We start from the raw sequence: 25333 nt of genomic DNA, 5'->3' as shown, positions 1-25333 counted from the left end.
TCATAGAACTCTAGCATGAAAAAAAGGATTAAAAAGAAACCAAACAGGAACCAGACCGAAAATTGATCAAACAGGAAACAGAAAAACAAATTGTAACCTAAAATGATCCGATAGAAAAGAGAATCAGGCCAGACATTTTTTTTTGTAAATCATTACGCCATTACGACAGTGTTACTGCTCGTTTTACTGTATGTATAATTGCATAATTTTTGTCTAGGAATTTCTTGAGAATTTATTTATTTTCCCATAGTTTCTGAGATAACTCTGAAGAGTAAGTTATTATTACCTGTGGAATTCCTGCAAGAATTTTTCTTAGGAGTTTCTCCAAGAATTTTGTTGCGGATAACTCAGGAATATAACCTGGATTTTGACAAGGATAACTACAGAAATTACCCAGGAATTCATACAAAGATTCTTTTAGATATTTTTCAAGGGAGGCCTAGTCCTTCATGATTTTATCAGGTACTTCTTCCATCGATTTCCTTAGTAATAACTGTAACTCCTGAGGAAATAACTGGAGGTGAATCGTTAGAGTGCTCAAGGTTTTCTTGGAGAAAGTCCTCTAAGCATCCTTTGCAAAATCGCTGGAAGAATTTCTGGGAGTATTGCTAGAAAAATCTATAGAGAAAATTCTAGAGGGATCCCAGTATGAGTTCCTGAAATTATTTCAGATGAAATATCTGGAAAAGTCACTAGAAGATATCTTGAAGTTTTCCCATGAGACAAGTGAGAGGAAATTCTTAAAGAACCTGCTGGAGCCCGTAGAATTTTGCATCAGGATTCACTGCAATCCAAATGAGGGAAAAAGACACTAGAAAACATTTTGATTAAAATAGGGACAATAGAGATGTTCAATTAAAAATAGAGACTATTCAGAGACTTTCATTACAATAGAGACCTACCCAACAAACATTATAGTTGAATAACAGTTTATTCGGCTGAAATATGTTTGAGAGTATTCGGTTCAACTCTTATTCCGCGAAAATGTTTGTTGGGAACTTTCTAGATAAATACTTGCTACCAGCCCTATAGCAACTTCTTCAGCTCAAAACTGTTAAATAAATCTGTTTGTTCAACAAATTTAACATTAAAAAAAGAACTATCATAATTTGAATGAATCAAACGAATTTTGTTGTTGACAAATAAGCCTGAAAAAACATTGAATTCAACATGTAAACATATAAAATCTACTTAGATGTATTAAATATAAAAAAACATTACCTACATTAATTTAAATTTCAAATTGGTTTACGTTTATAGGGGATTTGAAGTATTATTAAACGTAATAAAATAGTTTGACTCTGGCAATGAAAACCTTATAAAAACTTTACAAATATCTAGTCTATGCTAAAGTACCAGATTTTTTTTCTGGGAAAAGGGCCCCTACAAGATAATGGCCCCAGGGCCCCCACATTTGTAAATCCGGCCCTGGACACAGGTAACAGTCGGAGCCTTAAGGTCCAAACCGGAAATAACACCTGTTCACCCCCCCCCCCCTACAGAACCCCGTGGTTATACCACAAACCGTGGTTACCCCCAAAATAGGGCAAATGATCCGGCCAAACGTTACACCAGGCCGAGGACCAGGAGTGAAGCTGGTGGTCACTTCAGGCGCTCATCACGTGGTCCAGCAATGGCGGCAAAGGTCGCAGGAATGACACGGATCGAGCAGGAGCAACGAGGACATCGGCAGAGGGGCCCCAAGGGCCGAAAGAAGTGAGCAAGAAAAGGTCAGAATAGTCCTTAAGAAAGTGGGTGAAGTAGAGTTGAAGATAGATAGCGAAGCTAGAGAAGGGAACAGTGAGAGAGAGAGAGAAGAAGAAGAAGAAGAATAAACAGGAGAGTGAAACTGCATCCCAAGTGTTTTCCTGAATTCCGCGAAACAGCAAGGATAAGCGTGCCGACCCTAGAGATGAGGGAATATACAGGTCTCGTTAGCCGCTGGGAAGGGTCACCTTCTGTGAACCCTCCCTAAGCTGACTGTAGCTGCCGGTGATGAACCGTGAGTTACAACATATACCCCTTAAAATGTAGGTTGAATAAACTTTGAAACAATCTACGAATAATGTAGCTTAAACCGATATCAAAATATTGTAATCTCGTTTAATCATAATAATAATGAGCTCCTTATAGTCGTATATTGCAAAATCCTTGTGGGTGGATGTCATCACTGAATGTAAGAGATCTGACTGTATTTTTTCAACTTTATTACACATTCCAGAGAATATACCGAGAAATGTTTATTTATTTATGTTCCATCCTTACTACTAAAATGACAATAAAATATATGATTACAACAATTTAAAAACAGGTGCACTACTACAATATAATAATAATAATACGAAATGTGACGGAATATTCGATAGGCACTATTGGCACTGTAATACATGTTTGCGCTCGTTCGTAGAATCATGGAAGACAATTTATTATCAATTTGCTAAGCTTTGGGAAATTTTACACGTTTCTTCATGTTGTAAATTCCGTGCTTCTTGTATTTGGTTTGACGCCAGTGTTTGCTAACGAAGACGAATTTCTTCTTGAGGCTGATAAAGAGGCCATGCGTCCTAATGCACGTATAGCGTTTCCGGTTTTCTAAAATGAATAAATAAACAAAGCATATGTGATATTATGTAGTTCAGTTATGTTCAATGGATATGAATTCAACAATTAGAGCGTTGAAGTATTTTGTATTCAATTGGCAAAAAAATCATTTAGGCCCAGTATGCAAAATATATCATTGATAAAACGACCATTCTTACATACTATAGGGAAGGTGTACCGGTATTCGTCATGTTCTAGTTATTCGCCACCCCGGATTATATACCGATTTACGACATATACCCAATTGTGTAGTGTTCGCTAAATTGCTTTAAGATGCTCCGGAAACCTTCTTGGAAACCGCAAAATTTTCTCAGAAAATAATAGAAAAAAAATATTTTCCTTAAAATTGTAGCTCCTTTGCACCTATTTTTCGCCATGGTGTTCCTGATTCACCACCCTCCATAAGAAATCAACGTAGGTGGCGAATTCAGGAATCGAAAAAATAAAAAAATAAAAACATCACAATGACTCTATCTTATTAGTGTAAACAGGGCAGGCAATCGTCAGATTCGTCACAGTGCGATGACGAAATAAAAAAAGACATCGTCATCCAATATAATAACTCAGGCAGGTCGTCGTCTCGTCATCGACGGAAGAATGCACGACGAACGTCAATCCAAAATCGTCAACGAACAACTTTGTCTTCATTCCGTTCGCTCCCCTTTCTCAAACGAAGAAGGCGTATATTGTATATTCGCTTGCTATGCACAAAACGGCGAATGCCATCCCAGAATTGCTTGTGTTGGCGATATATCCCATACTCCTCAAGCTTAAATAATAGCTCTGTTGGTAAGCGCGTGACGTTGACGATTCAGAGGTCGTTTGTTCAAATCCGGACACGTTTTGTTTTTTTTTGTTTTGGTTTTATTTTTTCAAAAAAGGCTCATAACCTATCGACGCCACGGTTCATATTTTTAGTCGGCTTAGAGCTCCCGAACGAAGATTCGACCGTAACGAAGGAGGCTTATTTGTTCGTCATGACGCCGAGCCTTTGTGGCGGACCACTGCAGCAAATCGTCATCCAACGCTGGTACAGTGACGATGACGATTCTTTTTTTAGTTTCGTCGACGACTTTTTCCATTTGACGGTGACGATTGTCTACCCTGAGTGTAAATAACAAAAAATAATGACATTGTATAGGAAAACGTTTTTCCGGTTTCAAAAATGGAATTAAGTACATAAATAAATGATAATTGTAATAATTTTAGAAACAATTAGAAATGGAGAATTTGGAACAGAATAATTTCAAAAATAATAAAAGAGTTTTTTATGTTTATTCACAGTCATAAAACTTAAAATATAGTTTGCGTCGAATAAGTATTCAAAATCATATTTCATGGGATAATATATAGAAAAACCTAAATTTTAGCATCAAAACGTTATGTTCCGAGAAAGTCTCATAACACATTGGGAAGTTAATTGTTTTCGATAGGAAAGATCATAAAATAATTACTCTAATAATTTTCAACAAAATGTATCGAACAATGAAATTGTAGTATCGAGAAAATAATATGGCAAATCTTTCAAAGGAATTTTAACCTAAATAAAATTGATTCAGATGAGTGTAAAAAAGTCCAACGAAAACAACCAATTCTTTCAGTTAGATGTCTTTTTTTATTTTGTTTAAAATATTTTAGTAAATCTTTTGAAAATTTATTCCACTCAAGAGCTGTATCGAATAAACAATAATTCCACATCAATTTAGAGCTAAATTGCTAGAATCAATTGTGTTGCTTTATTTTGCTTTAAATCCTAATTTTTCAAATTTCGCCTAAAATCTTTTGAGAATTCGTGCTTCCACCAGGAAATAATTTCTTCCAGTTTTTGTCCACATAATTATTTCAAAATTTTGTAGCCTATTATTTTGGTTTTCTTTATTATAGTGTTTTTTAATTTACACCTAGTTCAACACTCGTCAGAAGAGGTCACCGAAATAGTGCCTCTGTAGCTTATGCTCCCGAATTCCACAAGAAAAGTCAAATCGGTCCTGAATTTCTCCAGGTATGAATTCATAAAAAATATATCGCAAGGTATTTTACTGGAAGATGTCCCTATGAACTCCTTCAAAATCATCTACAAATGCATTGTCCAATGTTTCATTCTAAATTCACAAAAATTTCAAAGTATTTAAAAACATTCTTTTAATTTCTTCTGATTTTGTTTTTTTTTTTGACAAACTTATCCGGAATGATATGGCACCAGGCCAAACAATTCGTTAATAAAAAAATCAATGAAAATATTTTAATTAATACATACAAAAACCATTACATTTTTTATATATGGTTTTTGTATGTTACGAAATAGCTCGAGAACTAATCAACGAATCGACATCATTTTTTCACTGTTGGATTCGACAAGAGATGTTTGTGAATCGTGACGCAATACACTGACATTTTGTAAGCGAGTTTTTCAGTTTTACTCCACAGCCTACTGCTTTGCAATACAGTCAGTAAATTTCGATCGTTGCACTACGTTTTATTGCACTTCGTTTTAAATGGGCTCCCGTTAAGTGGGCTATGAGCCTCAGTACGAGCCATAAATTCTTTTGTTCTTTTGACTTTTACTGTGTGCCGTGTGTTGGTGCTGTCTCGCTCTATCTCACGGGCAATTTGAAAACAGGGCGCATATTAAAAGTCTAACGTTTTATGGCATGCATAGGCTCATAGCCCACCTAAAACGAAGACAAACGTCACTTTTTGATATAAACCGCAATATGTCAATGTTGGTAGCCCTGAATTTCTATTGTAATCGATTATTTGACAGCTCAAAACATAGCCCGATTAGTAAAAGTCTTTCACTAGGTGGGCCACGGTTTTAGTGCAACGAACGAAAGTTCCGGGACAAATAGTTTGTAACTTTCCATATAATTTTTGAAGACATATTTTCTTAGGCTGGCCAAAACCGGTTCTACTCTATAGTCCCGTCGGTTGCATAAGGCCAATTCGGGCATATGAAGAAAGTACTGCATTATTATATTTGATATGGTTTATGTAATTCCAGAACAATTAAGGCAATAATAGCTTTGACATGTTTCTAAAAACAATAAATAATATGAAATGCTACTTTTGTAGCCTAAATTTTGAAAATTAAGATAATTAACAACATTGACCTGATGGTGAAAACAAAATAACCGATGTTTATGTCACTTGCACAAGAAAATTAAAGTTTTTGCCTTCCAAAGTCCTATTGTTAACAAAACTTGTGCAATCAGTTAAGTAAAAGGCAACAATAATAAAACACTTACCTGCCATTTTCTTCTGACAATAAACTTTTTCAGTTTGTGCGTGCAAATTTTAGAATTTCCTAATGCATCGGAATCCAACGACAGCCATTTTGTTTGTAAGCATTGTGTAGCTGATAGTCTTTCTTCTTTTCTATACAGCAATAATCCAGATATGAAATCTTTAGCTTCTTCCGACACGATATCGAAAGCATCATCATCAAAATCATATTCTGCTCGAGTTATGTTGTTGAAGGTGTCCACATCAGTTTCACCCATGAAGGGCGATAGTCCAGATAATAAAACGTAACAAATAACTCCAATACTCCACATGTCTGATTGGAAACCAATTGGTTCATAGTTAATAATTTCTGGAGGGACGAATTCCGGTGTACCTAGTAGTACTCGAACTGATGTGTTTTGTGAAAGTTGTTGGGCTAATCCAAAATCAATAATTTTTATCTAAAATAAGAGAAAGCGAAATATATAAACAAGAGTAATTTACTACACACCATAAAAACAATCTGGAATAAACTATAACTATAATTAAAACATGTGACAAGAGGAGCAATAACAAGATGAAAATTTTCTCAACGACTTTATACACATGTTATTCAAAATATGTCTTGGAAATATGATTTTATGTTTTGAATTGGAGTCGTTGGTAATGAATTGCATAAAACGATTCGAATAAAATTGTTTTACTGCTTATATCACTATTACATTTATACATAAGAATGCAAATTTTATTAATCAAGTTACATTTATTAATATTTATATAACTTTTGCATTTGTAAAATGAAAATTCATACTTAATTTAACATTAACATTTTCATTTAATTTTTGATTTTCTACAGATGTCTTTTATAATATTTTTGTTATTGTCAATCTCAAATTGTGTAACAAACGAAACGAACAAAAAAAAAAGATTACTTACCTGATGACTGTTGCGAGTACTACACATGATATTTTCAGGTTTCAAATCTAGATGAACTATTGAAAGATTATGCATATAGCAAACGCCTTCACATATTTGACGCATAAACATAACGCAATCCTTCTCGGTCAGTGTGAAATCATCCGCTACAACCCTCTCGAATAATTCACCACCACTTATATATTCTACTACCATAATGATTTCTCGTGTTGCTTCAAAACATTGTATCAACTGCAGTAACTTAGGATGTTGCAAAGATCTCATTATAGCGATTTCTTCTTGAACTTTCTTTCTATCAGTGGCTTTGATACACTTTACAATTTTCGCGGCACGAATATCTCCAGTTAGTTGATGCCGTACTTTGTGAACTACTCCAAATCTCCCTCTTCCAAGCTCCTCCAGCGATTCGTATACTGATGAAAACTCCTCGCCTTGTCGAACCTCACAATCCTTCCAGGAAGTTCTTTCCTCGTTTTCAGTGTTTGGAATCAAGACAGCATCACTAGATTGGCCAGGTTCGCTATACCCATAGGCATTTTTAGCTCGTATTCGAAATTTATAGAATTTGTTTGGCAACAAATTTTTTACAAAGTATGTTAAAGAATCAAAAACAATTGCTAATACATTCCATTCTTCATCCATAAATTGAATCTCCAATCTGGAATAAATAATGAAATTTCAATTAATTTTTATTGAACCCATAACAAAGTACTATTTATTTTTTTTTTTGTTTTGAATTTGTCCCGTTCGACTACAACAATAACGAACTAACGTTCTTATATTACAATCACATATGTAAATAAAAGATACTTTGCTATCGATTCTTTATACACCGACACCTATTGAAATTTGGTATTAGGTACAACTACCATAAAACTATACATTACATATACTATTGCATCAAATGGACAAATTGAAGTAGAATTTTCGAAAAAGTTACACGTCTTCTCGTTGAGAATCGAACTTACAATTCCCAATTTGCTAGATGGGGCGTGTAACCCTACGCCACAAGAGGACCCATTAACGCAGAAGTTAAACTGAATTTGATTTCAACACAATAATCACGTGGTCCTCTTTTGCCAAGCGCACCTCTTTCGGGAAACTCGAATTCCCATCCAAACACAACGCTTTCTATTGTATATACCAGGCCATCCCAAAATATGGTCCGCGCCTTCTCCAAAAACTGATGGATCTTGGGTACATCAGGTCGCACAGGAAGGATATCGAAATCGATTACCAACGTATTTTTACGCTCAACACTCATAGCGATAAAATACAAGAAAAGCACTAAATGAAACTGATAGAGGAAAACGCGTCCGATGTCTACGAGCGGTGGCTATCAACTGAGCAACTTTTGTTCATATAGGATAGAATTTCAGTTCTGTATGGTTAACAAAGTAATGAAACCATGATAAAATTGAACTATTATTAAAAAATCTCATAATATACTTCAAATCGATTATCTCTAGCATGAGTTGTGTGTTAAATAGATCTCACGGTTGATTAAAATCAACAAAAAAGTGATGAGAGTTAACCTGCTAAACATCATCAAATTTACACAGTTTCACATTGACTCATTCTAAATTAAAAAAAAAACAAGAGGTATTTGTTTTTTTTTTTCAAATCGTTAAAGAATTATATAACTGATGTAAAATCTTGAAATTTATACAAAAGTTGGATAAGTTTGCTTTGATATGTTCTAACCTAAAGTTGGTAGTTCATTCAACGGGCCAGTTATAAGAAGAATCTTCAATATTCAGTTGAACAACATTAGAAACTGTGTGTTTATTGAAGTCAAAGATAGCGAGACTGCTGCTCGTTATCAGAGACATCATAACAATAGGCATGTTCTCTACTACGGAGACAAAGGATTTAATATCCCCGTATACGTAGAAAGCAAATCTGTGCCGGTACGCGTTCTCGATCTACCGCCGGCTATGAAGCACACCACCGTGATAGACTTTCTTTCCCAATACGGGGAAGTTAAGTCTGTCACAAGAGAGCGTTGGAAGATTTTTTTTCCCGGTATCTACAACGGCGTTCGTATTTTACATATGAAACTTAAACAACCAATTCCATCCTACGTCACTATTTCGGGACATATGACGTCAATCTCCTACCCTGGGCAGCAGAAGTCGTGTAGGTGGTGTGAATTGGCGGCCCACCCTGGACAAAAATGCAACAATTCCAAAAATCAAACGCAACTGACAACAACCAAATCTCAAACAACACCTTCAGCAAGCGAGATTGGATCTCTGCTTAATCCCGACGACTTCCCTCCAATCAACCCAACGGCAACGATCACAGTACCACAGAAGCAAATTGAAGCTAAAACCGTCCCTGCACCACGAGTCGATCAACAGAAACCAACCACCAGTAAGAATGAGAACGACAACGACGACACTGACGGGAACGAAAGCACATCGTCAGGTAGCATTAATGCATCCAACAAGCGGCGGCGGTCGGCTAGACTGGCAAACGAAAGGAAAAAATTGTGTGCTAGTCAGACTTCTCTGGACAACTGTCAATCTAGTGTTGATAGTCGTTCAAAGAAACACGGGATTTCTTCGGACAAGGGCAGTCCAAATGAACAAATTAATATTAGCCTTGGTTAAGATTTTATTTGTAGATAAAAAAAGATTTTCGGCTCCGTATGCTCTAGGGCGCTTGAGCCTTTCAAATGAAGATTAAGGAAAAAAAACAAAAGTTGTTTGAATAAGGCCAACCACATGTCACGGAATCATAAGTTTGATTCTCTCAGAATTTTGTGCATAAATTTCAATCATCACGTATGGACAGGTTTCGCGCAATACATTGAACAGTGTAAAACTACTAATTGAACTTTAACACTTCACTTTTTGCAAAAAATAAAATACTAAAATCACTAGTAAGGCGAGCAAATACCTTTAAACTCTAATATGTGTTGCTTATCTTGACATATAGGCCCATTTCGTCTGCGACTTACAGACTTCTTCAGTGTCGAGTGCTCGGAAAATAGAATCTTTTATTGCGTTTATTTTTAATAATTATTTTAAAGTATGATCCTTTACAGCACCTTCAATGATTTTAAACCGTTTCTCTTGTAGAGGTAATCGGGGCGGTTTCGCCGATGGGGTGGAATAAGCATCCCCTGAAAACCGCATAAGTTCTTGAAATTTCATCTGAAATAACATGCAACCTCAAAGACTGTTTATAAAAACTGATAATTTTCAAGTGTAGCGAAAAAAATAATTGAATTTATAGATTACCTTGTTGCTTCGAATTGCCCGGACGCTTCGAATCCCGAACACTGGCATTAATACCCTCAAAAATTATTATTCCGTCTACTTTTATGAATGGAGAATTTGGAAGAGGCCATAAGCGGACCCTAAGCGGAAGAAAATGGAATGCAGTCCAAAAATAACGGTGAACAGCCGAACGTCCGGCTATTGAAGCATCCGGCTATTCGAAGTAGCACGGTATATGAGATAATTCCACAACAAAAAATAAGGTGCTCATATCACCCCATTAGCATTAGCATTAAGTAATTCGCACAAATTCGTAGGTGGTATAGTCATAAACCGTTGTATGAGGGTTGCCTGTTCTCCGTCCGTTACCAAAGTGGAAGATTTGGAACTAAACCCTTTACTCATAAGTGACTAAAAGATAGTTTTAAGAAAATCGAGTTTGGCAAGTAGGAAGATACTCCAAGCGGTGGGATTCGAATTCCCGATCGTCAGCTTGATCATGCTGAATAAATGCTAACTTAAATATAAATGATTATGCTAATCTAAACATGCTGGTTGTCACACTTACAAAAATCCAGATATCATGCATCCGCCATCATAGGGGGGGCCACACCAGTTCACAATGATTCCTTGAGATTCGAGTGCTACGCTTGGTTTTCCACTGGGTGGGTCTGGAGGGCCTTCAACAGTCACAGAGGCCGACGTAATGTCACTTCCATAATTGTTTATTATGAACGCTGCATACTTTCCACTTTGGTTTGCATTGATACCGTTCATGGTCAATATTGAACATCCGGGTTTAGTTGCAATTGATGCATTGATATCCTCGATCGGGCGGCCCTAAAAAGAGAACTCACAATTTACCTTATTTTTACAAACGTAAAAAGATAGCTGCATTACCGTGCGCATCCATATGATTTGCGGCTCAGGATATCCATGAAATTTTACTTCAAGGGTTATTGTGCTTCCAGCAAAAACTCTACAATTTTCCAAAGTGTTTAAGAAATAGGGATGATGTATCGCGGTGAAATTTTCAGATTTTTTCTTATCGTTTAAAATTGGTGTAACAGTGAGCATGCTGGACGCTGTAGTTGTCATGGTGTGGTTGGGAGCTGTTGCCATACATTGTATTTCTCCACATTGGTCATAGGTAACGTTATGTATGTAGAGAATGTTCAGTCCATCAGAGTTAGTTTTCATCTGAAAATAGATTAAAGCAATATATCGTCCCCTTAATGCTACAACTAGATAACTCGAAAATCAAAATTTCGAGATATGCGACTTTGAAAATATGACCGTTTTTCAAGGTGATGGTAAATTGCAGAGAATATGATTGAAAAATAAACTTTAACTTGTGTATTTTGAATCACACGCTAATGAACTGTGGATATTTTGCAGATATAATTAAAATAGTTGTTTCAGCAAAAAGTTGCAAAATGATGATTTTTTCAGCACGAGTCGTATATTTATTCAACGAAGCTTTCCCAGTTAGATAATTACGACGAGTGCCAAAAAAAAATAGAGTTCTGCAACGAGTTGCTTACAACATTTGCAATTACGAAAAATGCCGTTGAAGTTGGATTTTTTCTAGGAACGTAAGCATGTGTCATGGACATCCACGCGTAGTAAGAGCCTTATATTCTCCAATCACGTAGGCTGTGATACAGTTGAATGACTGTCATGAATTTTCACGCCTAATTGCTATATTCTGCATTCGAAGACAAATCAGGTAAGACGCCGCACACAGTTGTCTACTTTTATGCTCACTTAAGGGGGCAAGATCCGTCATTGATTTCGAAATTTTCAAAAGCAGTTTTTTCGTTCAAAATTAAGAAAATTTATAGGAAAATGTGTTCACTGTATTGTATTCTCCAACCGAAACACAGTGAACAATTTTTATCGAGTTATTTTTAGTTTTGATCAGAAAAACTGCGTTTGAAGTTTCGATGATGACGATGATTACGATGACGGAGCGTTGAACGTTAATTATTCATGTGCCGAGCTGCTTACACGAACGACCGCAGGAAGATCACATTTTTTTAGAGAGTAAACTGATTGCCTCCTCTACATCTGCTAGATCAGTGATTCCTAAAGTGGGCGAATTCGCCCCCCTGGGGGCGATTTTTATGCCCAGGGGGGCGAAAATTTGTAAAACTGAATTTGGGGGGTGAAAAAAGCCATAAGGGTGGCGAAAGTGCTTTCATGAGTGAAATTGACAATAATATGAGTGAAATTGACAATAATATTATGTATCGTTGTAGAAGACACTCATTTGATTGGAAGATTATAGTATTTGAAGAAAACATAATCCCACAATGTGGGATCTGAGGTGTCATCTCTCTTTGCACATCTTCCATTTTTCTATACATGCCATTTTCAAATCACCTTAGGCAACACTTGACAATTTCAAGAACAAAATGTTTGTGTTATGCATTGCTTTTTATACCTCATGTGAATTCCAAAACACGAATCACCAACTGAGAGTTTCCTAAAAGGTAACGATGACTTCTTATAGAGAAATTGTATTGTTGGTATTCGGTTTTTCACGCACAACTTCATCGACACTTGTCATTTTAAAATTTCTGATAAAATGAAGCAAAAATCTGAGTTCTCCTGAATTTTAGAAAAAAAACAATCACCTCTTACGTTATGTTGCGGTGAATGGAATGAATGAAAAAGCGTCCTTGGGATGGTCAAACAGTTATCCAAATAGTGACGAACTCACCAATGCCGAAAATCCACTCAAATAAATAAAAAAATATAACAAAATATTATTTCGAAAATTTCAGACATATGGCAGCAGTTATGATGTAGCATTTTGTGGGTTCCCTCCTTAAATATTATGTCATTTATGGACGGCCCCTAACATGTGATTGGAAATGGAACATTAATGAATCCATATAAAGTTTGAAAAATATAAAGTGCAACGGAAGTGTATCGATGCTCACTGTTTAGTGAAAACTGATTCAGAAGCCAATAATGAACTAAAGATGATTGAAAATTTGCTATTATAAATTACTAATCACTTGATCATTTGGATTTTTTCGTTTATTGTAATTTGAAGAGATATATTGGAAAGTTCTGTTGATGATAAATTAAATAAAACGATTGTTTTGCTGACACTGGAAGGTCAATGATTTTTTTTTTGTTTCTGTTCGGGATGAACCACTGCGACCAGTTTTCTTTGATCTTTTGTGGTATACCCGTGTCCTTTGTTTAGTGCATGTCGTTCTACTCCATTACTATTGAGAAATAATGAAGTAGTCGTTTTTTATACAAATATCATTCTTTACCATTTTGCATAGAGCCTCTTTAGAAAAAGATACTGCTATTTATACCTTTTGGAGAAAACAGTTTGTCACCATTAAACTCTCAAAAGCGCGCCCCTTTATCAGGTTCGGCCACTAAGCTGGTTGAATAATACTGATTTTGACCATGCATCGGTACTCTAGCGTATCAAATTATTGCTTCTACTTATAAGGTTCAAAGTCATTTTTTGAAACTGAGAACAGGTTTCATCGCATGAGACATTTAGATTCCTTGAAACAAAAAGCTTATTTTAGAAGTTAAGAGGTCTGCTACTCCACTGATTCGGAATCGTTTCCCTCCTAGATATCGAAAGATAAACTCTTGAACTCGGAAAGAAATTGTCTCATGCGTTGAAACCAACCTCAGATGCTGATTGAGCCATTTTTCCACTTCGACCTCCTCATCATCTAGGACAAATAGGTGGGTCTTAGTGGCTTGTTACTCTCTTATACTCTTCCGACCGTAACTTATAAGTTTTCACAAGAACAGATACAACAAGAGTACAATTTGGTAGATCTCACCCCGTAACGCACCTCGAAAAGGTGATCTCCCCGCGTTACGGGTGATGAAAATTATAGTTATTCCATGAATCTTTAATAGACAAGTATGTCGAGAATATTTTTGAAGTGCCTAGATCGGTTCAAGTATTTCCTTACGATTTCATGAAAACGTACTTTAAGCATTCATAACAACATGATACACATATGCATTATTTCTTGCTGTATTTGAACTTAACTATTTGGTAAAACAAACGAGCATCAAACAGATCACAATTGATAAAGTTTTTGACTTATCTTTGCAAGGTCAAAATATCCACTAGTCTAGTCTAGTCTTTCTGAAAACCGACCAAATATGATATATAAGGAACAATGATCAACATTTTCATCACATGGAAGGTACTCAACCAGTAAAATTGGTAGTTTGTTCAATTTTTGCTACGCTTCTGGTGTTGGAATTAATTCGACTAAACAAGGCTATTCCGCTCCACACCGCAGGCTACTGACTGATATCGCTACCAGCCAGCTCCTCTCTTTTATTTCATGTCTGGGTAAATATATCTACAATTCATTCACTTAAAATACTACCTCTACAATTCTTACCCATCGACATCTCCACTGCAGGCTATGTGATGTACCTGATCTCCAACATCTGGTATGATGTAAATCAGAATCTCAACACAGTTTAATTTTGATTCTGATCATGTGCCTGTTACATTTCAAATATCCCATGAAGCGATTCTCAATCCTATCAGCTCCACTTTTAATTATTTACGAGCCGACTGGAATACATATGAAACGTATGTTGACTCTAATCTTGATGTTAACACTTCTTTAGAAACTAAACTTTATATTGACAATGCTATTGAAACTTTAACCAATTCCATTGTTGAAGCCAGAAGCATTGCAATTCCAAAATGTGAAAAAAAAAAATTTGAAATAGACGATGATCTTAAACTCTTGATCCGTCTTAAAAACGTGAGGAGAAGGCAATTTCAACGCACTCGTGATCCTGCTATGAAAATTATATGGCAGGATTTGCAGAAAGAAATCAAGAAACGTTTTGCAGATTTAAGAAACAAAAATTTTGAAAATTAAATTTCTCAATTGGACCCTGGCTCTAAGCCCTTTTGGAAATTATCTAAAATCTTGAAAAAACCTCAAAAGCCAATACCGGCATTGAAAGGTGAAAACAAATTATTACTAACTAATTGCGCAAAAAGCTCAAAAACTTGCTATGCAGTTTGAAAGTGCGCACAATTTTAATTTAGGACTTACTAGTCCAATTGAAAATCAAGTTACTCAGGACTTCGAAAATATTCTCAATCAAGAGAACGTTTTCGAAAATGCCTGGGAGACTGATTTGGAAGAAGTGAGAACTATTAGTAGCTTATCATTGTTAGTTGATATATTCAACAAATGTTTTCAATTAGCATATTTTCCTGACAAATGGAAAAATGCTAAGGTTGTACCAATTTTAAAACCAGACAAAAATCCAGCAGAAGCTTCTAGCTATCGTCCAATCAGTTTGCTTTCCTCCATCAGTAAACTTTTTGAAAAGGTTATTTTGAACAGTATGATGGCCCACATCAACGAAAATTCAATTTTTGCCAATGAACAGTTCGGATTCCGCCATGGACATTCGACCACTCATCAACTCTTACGTTAAGGCTATTCTACTGGTCTTGCTCTTCTAGACATAGAAAAAGCATTCGACAGTGTTTGGCATGAAGGTTTGACCGTAAAATTGAAAAACTTTAATTTTCCAACATACATTGTTAGAATAATTCAAAGTTATCTGTCAAATCGTACACTTCAGGTTAATTATCAGAACTCCAGATCTGAAAGACTTCCTGTAAGAGCTGGTGTTCCTCAAGGCAGCATTTTGGGACCAATATTATACAATATTTTCACATCTGACTTACCTGAGTTACCTCAGGGATGCCAAAAATCCTTGTTTGCGGATGACACAGGCCTCTCCGCCAAAGGACGAAGCCTGCGTGTCATCTGTAGTCGATTGCAAAAAAGTTTGGATATTTTTTCTTCATACTTGCAAAAATGGAAGATTTCTCCTAATGCTTCCAAAACTCAACTAATAATAAACTCTTTATTTGAAACCTTCAAGTAGACATGTCGTCACGCTGAGAGGGGTTCCAATAAATTGGTCAGATGAAGTTAAGTATCTAGGGCTCATGCTAGATAAGAATTTAACTTTCAAAAATCACATTGAGGGCATTCAAGCCAAATGTAACAAATATGTAAAATGTCTCTATCCACTTATTAATAGAAAATCAAAACTTTGTCTTAAGAACAAGCTTTTGATATTCAAACAAATTTTCAGGCCAGCCATGTTGTATGCTGTACCATTATGGACTAGCTGTTGTAATACCAGGAAGAAAACTCTGCAGAGAATTCAAAATAAAATTTTGAAAATGATTCTGAGGCTTCCTCCCTGGTATAGTACCAATGAGTTACATAGAATATCCAATGTTGAAACATTGGAACAAATGTCAAATAAAATAATTAATAATTTCAGGCAAAAATCGATACAATCTTCTATTGCCACGATTAATGCGTTATATGTTTAGGTTAAGTTAGGTTAAGTATATTGAAAACGTTTTTTTTCTCTTATAAGCAGATGAAATCAACTCACCTGTAAAAAATCTGAACTGCTACGGCAAATGAAATGTAATATGTTGTTAACAAAATGTTAATAAAATCTTAGATTTGTTTTACCAAATTAGGATGATAGTGTTGCCTAATAACACAGAACACCTAGATATAAGAAATAATGAATGTAATGTTAAGAATAATACTAATAAAAAAAAAAAAAAAAAAAACTTTGTCTTGAGAACAAGCTTTTGATATTCAAACAAATTTTCAGGCCAGCCATGTTGTATGATGTACCAATATGGACTAGCTGTTGTAATACCAGGAAGAAAGCTCTGCAGAGAATTCAGAATAAAATTTTGAAAATGATTCTGAAGCTTCCTCTCTGGTATAGTACCAATGAGTTACATAGAATATCCAATGTTGAAAAAAAAAATAATAATAATTAATAATAATAAAATAATTAATAATTTCGGGCAAAAATCGTTACAATCTTCTATTGCCACGATCAATGCGTTATATATTGAGGTTAAGTAAATTGAAACGTCTCAACTCACCTTTAAAAAATCTGAACTGCTACGGCAAATTGAATTTAATATGTTGTTAACAAAATGTTAATAAAATCTTAAATTTGTTTTACCAAATTAGGATGATAGTGTTGTCTAACACGGGGGAGGGACGTTTCGCATAAACACGTTTCGCATAATTTTCTGGGTGGACGTTTCGCATAAAGGACGTTTGGCATAAAGAGAATTTCATGCCTTCTTTAAAATGCTACCTGTTCTTATATGAAACTGCTTTATGCGAGACGTCCATTATGCCAAACGTCCGTATGCGAAACGTCCTTATGCGAAATGGGTCACCCCCGTCTAACACAGAACACCTAGATATAAGAAATTAATGTAATGCATGGAATGATACTAATGAAGCAACAAAAAAAATTAGTATGACATTTCACGTCAAAGCTCTTTTCATTGAAATCAAGTACATTTGAGGATTTTTATGCAAATGTTAAAAATTTATAAGATTTTGGCATTGCTTAAAAGCTTACAAATAATCTGTTCTACGATCACTATTTGATGAAGCCATAATGAGTTCGTCGCTTATCCTTGGCAGCCTAGTTGTAGTAGAACATGAATTCGGTCTCAAATCTCTTAGCGAATACCATTTTTACAAACTGGGACCATTTTTGTAATATAAGTCGTAAATTTCCATATAGCGTTAAACGTCTAGAGGTATGCAACGCCCTATAAATCTTCCGTAATTCATTCAATTTTGTTCGACTATCAAAGTAACCCCACAACAGAAAACTGACTTTCGATTATATGAAAAATTATATATCCATTCGGAATTAATCCTTTAGTAATCTATCAACTGCAATCGATTGTTAGGATAACAGTTCTTGTTTTAAAAATATAAATTACAATTCTTTCAAACAGCATGCATAAATATTCAAGTATTCTTCGAAAAAACTATCAAAGTTATCCCGCTTTACGGTATTCTAAAATTTGATCAATTACCTCTCCAGAAATTTCTAGATTTTCCTATCAATTTTTCTTCCAGGATTTATATGAGATATTAACTAGGATTTTTTCAAAAGATATCTTCACCAATTGCTCTAGAGATTCCTCCTAAAATTTCTGCAGAAATCCCTCCAGTAGTTCTGTGAAATGTTCTTATGTGAGTCTTTAAAGTTTTTTTTTTCAGGAATTCTTTTAGGGATTTCTCCAGGAATATGCCAAGGAAATTTATATGAAAAATAAATCCGTATTTTTAAAGAAATTTCTAAAGTAACCTCTGATGAGGCTTGTGTAAGTTTAAAAGTCACTCTTAATGAACAAGGAGTACTGAAATAACTCCTAGACCTACAAGATTTCCTAGATAATTCGCTAAGATAATCGAAAAAAAAAAATCAACTCAATATTGGGATAGATTTTCGTAGGACTTTCTAAATCAATTTCTGGAAAAACATTTAACAGAATGGTAGCTTTGAAGTGTTCAAGGATTTCCTGGACCAAAATCCTGCTTGGAAAAGCATCCTTAAAAAAATGCTAGACGAATTTCTGGAAGAATTGCCGGAGAAATCTCTAACATAATTTCTAGGGAGATCCCTGAAAGTACATGATAATTCCTAAAGCTTTTCCTCGAGAAATCTGAGACGAAATTCTTGAAGAGTCTGTTGAACCCGTTTTAGTCTTTATAGGTTTCTTTAAAGTCTATACAATTTTGCATCGGGATTCAATGCAAACAGAATTTATTATTATTATTCCTTATAAGGAATAAAGAGATATTAAAAATTTAAAAAAAATTAAATAGAGACTTTTAAATAGAGACCAAGTCTGTAAAAAAAACCTACTATCAGTCCAGTCTTTAGGATCATACATTGGAGCAACCTACCTTATCAGTCATATTAATATAAATATAAATATACTTTATACATATTTCTATCCTTTTTAAAACAAATTTTATAAAACAAATTCGACAAAATTAGACCAAACTGCTTGCCTTTTCAACCAGTGATAATGCTCTAATTTCTTAATTTATTTCTTGGTAACAAATAGATGAACAGCAAAAATTACATGAAAAACTACCGTGTATCCCGTCCTCCATGAGAATAAGTAGGACGTTGATCAAGTTTGTATGTATATTGAACAGATGATAGGAATAGCCTTTTTATTTTTCAAGCAGAAAGCTGATCTTTTTCTTTGAAACATGGGTAGGAAAATCCTTTGACTGTCCTACCCAGGTGTCTTTGTACGAAATACTTGTCCTACCCACTTCCTGCGCCACTGGTTGAAACATTGGAACAAATGTCAAATAAAATAGATAATAATTTTAGACAAAAATCGTTGCAATATTTAGGTTAAGTAAATTGAAAGCGTTTTTTCTCTCTTATAAACAGGTGAAATCAACTCACCTGTAAAAATTCTTAACTGCTACAGCAAATGAAATGTAATATGTTGTTAATAATATGTAAATAAAAGCTTAATTTTGTTTTATCAAATTAGGATGATAGTGTTGCCTAACACAGAAAACCAAGATAGAAGAAATGAATGTAATGCTTGGAATGATACTAATAAAGAATTAAAAAAAAAAGCTAATGGAAATAGCTGCATCGCGTCGTTCCCCAGACGAAAATAACAGCGTGTTTTTCTTCATCGCCCGGAATCAACGGTCAAATCACAACGTAGGACTCGACACATCATGGACGAAACATTGGTTATATTATGGTGTAGAATGAGTTAAACTATACTTTTATAACAGTATAATGTTTTGGTAACAGCCAATCTCATTTTTTTAACTCCATATTTAGAGCACAAACTCTAGGGTAACCAATATATTTTGGACCTCTATATATTTTGGACCCCCTTGGCCATTTTTCTGCAAATTTCCCAGTTTAAATCGAAAGACGAACTCAACTTGCATGCCGTTTGGAAAGATAGGACTATTCCGCACTTGCATCAACCGTTTGTACAAAGAAAATGTTTTTATTTTATCTGAAATTAATTTAATTTAATCGGTGCATTCAAGCAACCGTTACAACACGTTACAAACAGAAATTGGAGCCGTCAGAAATTTTCCAAAAGTTAACAAAAACTTTTTTCAAATTTCTGGACAAAAAGCGTAGAATTTGTTCGGTTTTCCATTGTCAATCGATTGATTAGACTATGGGCAAGCATATTATACATCAAGTGTCATGGACTTTGTCGCCAAACGATAAAAAAAATGCCGGGGTCCAAAATATATACTTTGAGGGTCCAAAATGTATTGGTGTGTCCAAAATAATGAAAAACAGTGCTTCACAATTCATTTATTTTCGAAGTTTTTTGGATCCTACATGACCGTTTGGGCATTTTTATCTTGTAGAGGAAGTTTTTCTCTACATTTTGACATGTTCTTCGACTTGGTTACGCTGTGCAATTAAATATTTGGGACACAAAACTAAAATCACTTCCTGAGGGGGTCCGAAATACGACCGTTACCCTAAATACCTGAGAGATGGCATGTTAACTTAAAGAGTGTAACCAAGTAGACATATAGAAGTAACGACAAATATAAAATGGAATTTTTTTTAAATTTTGGTTAAAAGAAATGCCCAAGCTATTTGAATTGAAATTATAAGCAGTTTCACCGCCAGTAACTATATTATTATGGTATGTATTGAACACTAAGGGTAACGTCCGTTGCTACAATGCAAAGCTATGCTGAAGGTGTCTGGGTTTGATTCCTTGTCGATCCAGGATATTTTCGTTAATGAAACTTCCATTGACTTATCTGAGCATAAAGTATCATCGTACCTACCACACGATCTATTTTGCATTCATAGAAAAAAATCTTCCAGTTAATAGCTGTGAAAGTGCATTTAGAACACTAAGCTGAGAAGTATTCTCTATCCCAGAGGGGACGTAAAGCCAAGAAAAATGTCAATTCAATTCAAACGATAATGATATTATGGAAGATTGGAATTTTCATGATGAAACCGTCAGTAAATGTAATTATTTATATAACAACAAACGTCAAAAAAAACCAATCATAATCATTTATTATAAGATATGGGCTGTTCTGGGAAGCAATGCGAATTTACTCACTCACACGATACGAATACTACTTCAAAGTTTGAAAAATTAAAAAAAACCTTACCAATGTATTTCTTGGAACAGTGAAAAAAGTCGAAAATATTTGTATCAGCGCAAACAATTATTTCAAATGTGTAACTTAACTTACCTGAACATTATCTGAGTCTTTTTCAATAACTATTCCGCAAACTTTCCATTTGATTTCACAGTTTAGTGGTACTATATGTGCACATATAATTACCACCGATCCTTGTTCCGCTACATATGATTGTGGATACATCATTATTTGGGGTATCGATTTAGAAACGCAATCCGTTTCCATTATTTTCACACGTGATTGTGTTCTACAAGTTCCACCAGCAGAAGCAATGATACACTCATAGGTTCCAGAGTCCAACACAAAAGGATCCACAATTCTGAGCGATATAACACCACGACCGTGATCAATGTACCTATTGAATGAAAAACGAAGTTATTTTTTTGTTTTTGCTAAATTGTTAGTTTATATTATCAAGTGAGTATATCCCCATATACATCCTAAGTAACGTTGCTTATTTTCAACCAGGTATTACACATTAGGAAAATTTTAAAGTATTTTATTCATGGAATTAAGATTTTCCGCAGAGTAAACCCAGCTAAATATATGCTTCACTTTCCAAATTAGATTATAACTTAAACTGACAATACTCGTATATTTGTCCCATATGTTAGAAGTTGACTCTGAGAAAACCGTGCCATACGATTTCTAACGCTTACTCGAAACTAAACATTTTGAATTTCCGCAATCAAAGATACTACAAACGCACTACAGTAAGTCACAAGCTTATTTTTATTGTAAGCTACTGTAAGCTTCATTCCATTCATATGGGACATATCAGCGAGTATGGGTAGCGAACTGACTTATGAGAATTATGGTCAACCATGTATACAAACCTGAACTCATTGCAGTCCTCAATTGCAATACCATTGCGGAGCCAAACATATGTAAAAGGCAGCGAGTTATCAATTCTTAGCGTTAAATCAGTTTCACATCCTTCAAATGACGTAACCGAATTTGGTAAATGTTCCAGAACTTTGGGTGGTAATATTTTTCGGTTTCTGTTTCCAGAACTTTTTGCAACTGTTGCCGAAGTTTTGCCAGATATGCTTTGTAAAATGCAGCAATAAATCCTGGCTTCTAGTTGGGTATTATCCTTTATACGAATAATTGTCTGTTTGTTACCCATAATTTGGTCATAGTTTATCTCATACTGTACTTCATTGTCAAAATAGACCTTCAAAGAAGGATAAATTTCAGACCGATACTGTCCTGTTAAAACAACCATATCCGAATCTAGGGAATTTTTCATTATTTGGCGCTTCATTCTTATCGGGTCATTATCATTATGTGACACAGTACTGCTTAAAGGATTTTCAATCACTTTCAAATGTATCGATGCCTCAACTCGACCATAATCATTTTCTACAGTAATTCTGTAAAACCCAGAATCGGATAATGATAATCCAGAAATTTGTAGGCATTTTGTATTTGGAGATTCAACCATTACTATTCGATGTGAAGGGACACAAACAATTCCATTCCTATCCCACGTTGTCCAGCAGCCTGTTTGGCTATGGAAAGAGCACGTAAGACGCAATGATGCTCCTTCTGTTACAGTTTGATCTTGTGGTATTGAATGAAAAACTGGCGCTCGATCTTTCTCGCATTCTAAATGAGATACCATTTTATTCGTCTATGCAGAGCGCGCTTTCAAAATTCCTGAAAATATACAAACAAATATATGATAACATATTTTTGATTTGAGTTTTAAAATATAAAAATAGGATAAAGAAATAAATAGGTAAAGGTAGGTAAAGAATAACGCTGTGCTTCTATGATCTTCTGGATGACAAATTGTTTCATTCCAAATTAAAAAAATTATACATAAATGGTCCAAAACATCGGTTGAGATTACAATATAAGATACTACCTGATTTTAGAAATGCATGAGTTGAAAACTACTGAAAGGCGTTATCAACATGTATAAAATCAATAATGACTGAGCTTTTTTTTTGCTGTTTTATTTGTCGATTTTTTCGCTATCGCGATTTTTTTTAGCGCGGATATATTTTTACGGCTACATAAAGAGTTTCCTTACGCATTTTTTAAACAAAGCCTTGTTTTGCACTATTAACATTAACTTAACATACTTGCCTACGTTATACTTTTTGAAAAGCCTGCAAAAAAATTACTTATTTTTAAAATCGACTAAGAGAAATAAACTTGTAAAGGAAACTGAAACAGATAGCATCGAGATAGAGAGGAATTGACTTACAGAGAAATCAAAGCGTGCCAGATTGAAGGGACCGCGCATTCAAACGATTTAGGCTGTGAACCGTTTCACCAGTTCGTTTAACTTTTAGTTAAAATTTGATAGCTCGATAGTTATTTCCCCTCCGAATAGAAATAACCCTGCTCTGGAGCATGGTTAAAAGTGACAGTTCGAAAGTTATTTTCTGCTCCGGTGAATTTGAGAATAACTAACTATCTGTCAACTTTGTTCTGAAATAACTACTCAACTGTCAAAGCTCAAATGGGTCGACCGCGATGTTCAATTTAACAATTTGAGGGGAAAATAACTATCGAAATGTCATTTTTTAACTAATAGTTAAACGAACTGGTGAAACGGTTCACAGTCTTAGGGGAAATATCGAACTACAGACAATTGAGTAAAGGAGATAATGTGCTACATCCATTGACCATTGAATATGAGTAGCAATTATTACAATCAGAAAATTAAACAATCACAACACTATTTTTTATAGATAATAACTTTACTGTCAAGAAAGCAACATTCCAATGCTAAAAAATGAAAAAAAAAAAAACAAATGAATGGGTTACACTTGAGCATAGGAAACATTTGAAGTAATGAATGAATGAATTTTCTTTATTTGAGAGACTTTCAGCCCTTGGCTGGTTCGTCTCTCTTTGAAGTAATCGGAAGATACCTTTGGGCTGAAGCACCAGCGGATTATTTATATTATTGACATTTTCAACAGTGTCTATTACACATTCGAAAACTAAGAATAATTCCATCTAAAACTAACCCTTCAAAATCGTCATTATGCCTCTCAAAACTAGAAAACATTATATGTGATGCTAAATAAATCGTTTTTGCAACTTCTCATGGTGAATGCATTCTGATTTGATTTCTGATACCCTCAAGTGGTCTTCTACGAAATTGCAAAAAATGTTGTACATAAATCGTTGCAGAACTCGATTTTAACAGCACTCGTCGCAGTTATCCTACTCGGCAAGCCTCGTACGATAAATTTACGACTCGTGCTGTAAAAATCATCATTCTGCAACTTGTTCCGTAAACTTCTATTACCATCCTTCAAATGAATTGCAATTCCTTTTCGAAACGAAATTCGCACATATAATCAGTATGACCTTGGGTTACGATCATTCAACCAACGTAATGTACCGAGCGTGAATAAGGGAGTTTGATGGAGACAAAATGCAAAGAAAATCTGAACCTTTTTCAATAAAAAAAAGGTATGTTAAAAAACTCCAATACTAAATTTTAGCATATTTTTTTTTAAGAAGGAAGGGTGATGGTAAAGTGAACAGGAATTCAAGAATTTTCGTTTCTTATATTCGGAAAATTTTGCTATATTTTATTTCCAAAAATAACAAGTATAATTGGTAAGATAATGCTTGCTTACTTTTGTTTCAAACCAAATTTGTTGCAATCCTCACTATCCTACCCAATTACCTGTTGATCTAAGTAACGCACCCTGTACATTTGGAATTCCAATTGGAATATTTTGTCTCTTTTTAGTTTCTCAATTTGCGGTTGAGACACTGACATCATTCATTAATAAGCAAACAAATATCAGTTTTGGCATTTATGACGAAAGAATACAAAAGCAGAAAAATCACAATTCTTCTGTTTGACCATCTGGTACTATTTTATTATTTTGGTGGATGATTTTTTATGAAATGGAGCATCTTTTAATAAGTAAAAAATGTTCTTTTGATTTGTACTAACAAAACCTGGTTTATGAAATGATTTGCTCAAGAATCGTATCGTGTTGAATGCAATATAAAAACTGATATTTTTTGTCCGTTCAAATAGCGTTTTTTCTTAAATACACATGTAAAATTATAAATCACAGGAACGTGCATATCACTAAAATCACATTAGAAGCCTAAACGGTTCAACAATATTAGAACAAATAAATAATAATACAGATTACACTAACAGGTGGTGATTCCAGTATGTGGCACTATGGATCTCAAAAGATGACGCTTCAATGTTATGATTTCATCTCTGTCTTTTTCATTTTCTCGGCTTATGTTACGTATCGG

General features: G+C 34.7%; 1 protein-coding gene and 1 long non-coding RNA gene across 6 annotated transcripts; one reads left to right on the top strand and one right to left on the bottom strand.

Moving 5' to 3' along the window:
• Positions 1-622: 622 nt before the first annotated feature.
• On the top strand, positions 623-2317 carry LOC110676451. Its single transcript, XR_002500400.1, has 2 exons — positions 623-1438; positions 1503-2317. It is a non-coding gene; the product is annotated as an uncharacterized LOC110676451 (long non-coding RNA).
• LOC5569980 (myosin light chain kinase, smooth muscle) lies at positions 2195-25333 on the bottom strand. Of its 5 annotated transcripts, none has more exons than XM_001658814.2 (8): positions 25228-25333; positions 21913-22738; positions 21128-21431; positions 10887-11186; positions 10555-10826; positions 6760-7417; positions 5847-6284; positions 2195-2592 (listed from the first exon to the last, which is right to left on the bottom strand). In XM_001658814.2, exons 2-8 carry the CDS (start codon positions 22701-22703, stop codon positions 2467-2469), a joined length of 2889 nt encoding a protein of 962 aa, XP_001658864.2. In that variant the 5' UTR covers positions 22704-22738; positions 25228-25333; the 3' UTR covers positions 2195-2466. The 5 variants fall into 5 exon arrangements, with proteins under 5 accessions (XP_001658864.2, XP_021700022.1, XP_021700023.1 ...); XM_021844330.1 differs by lacking the exon at positions 25228-25333 and adding an exon at positions 24738-24982; XM_021844331.1 differs by lacking the exon at positions 25228-25333 and adding an exon at positions 24759-24982.

The sequence above is a fragment of the Aedes aegypti genome, chromosome 2 (assembly GCF_002204515.2).
Source record: "Aedes aegypti strain LVP_AGWG chromosome 2, AaegL5.0 Primary Assembly, whole genome shotgun sequence".
NCBI lineage: Eukaryota > Metazoa > Arthropoda > Insecta > Diptera > Culicidae > Aedes > Aedes aegypti.
Note: the sequence above shows the minus strand (reverse complement) of the source record. Positions and strands in the feature narration are given on the sequence as shown.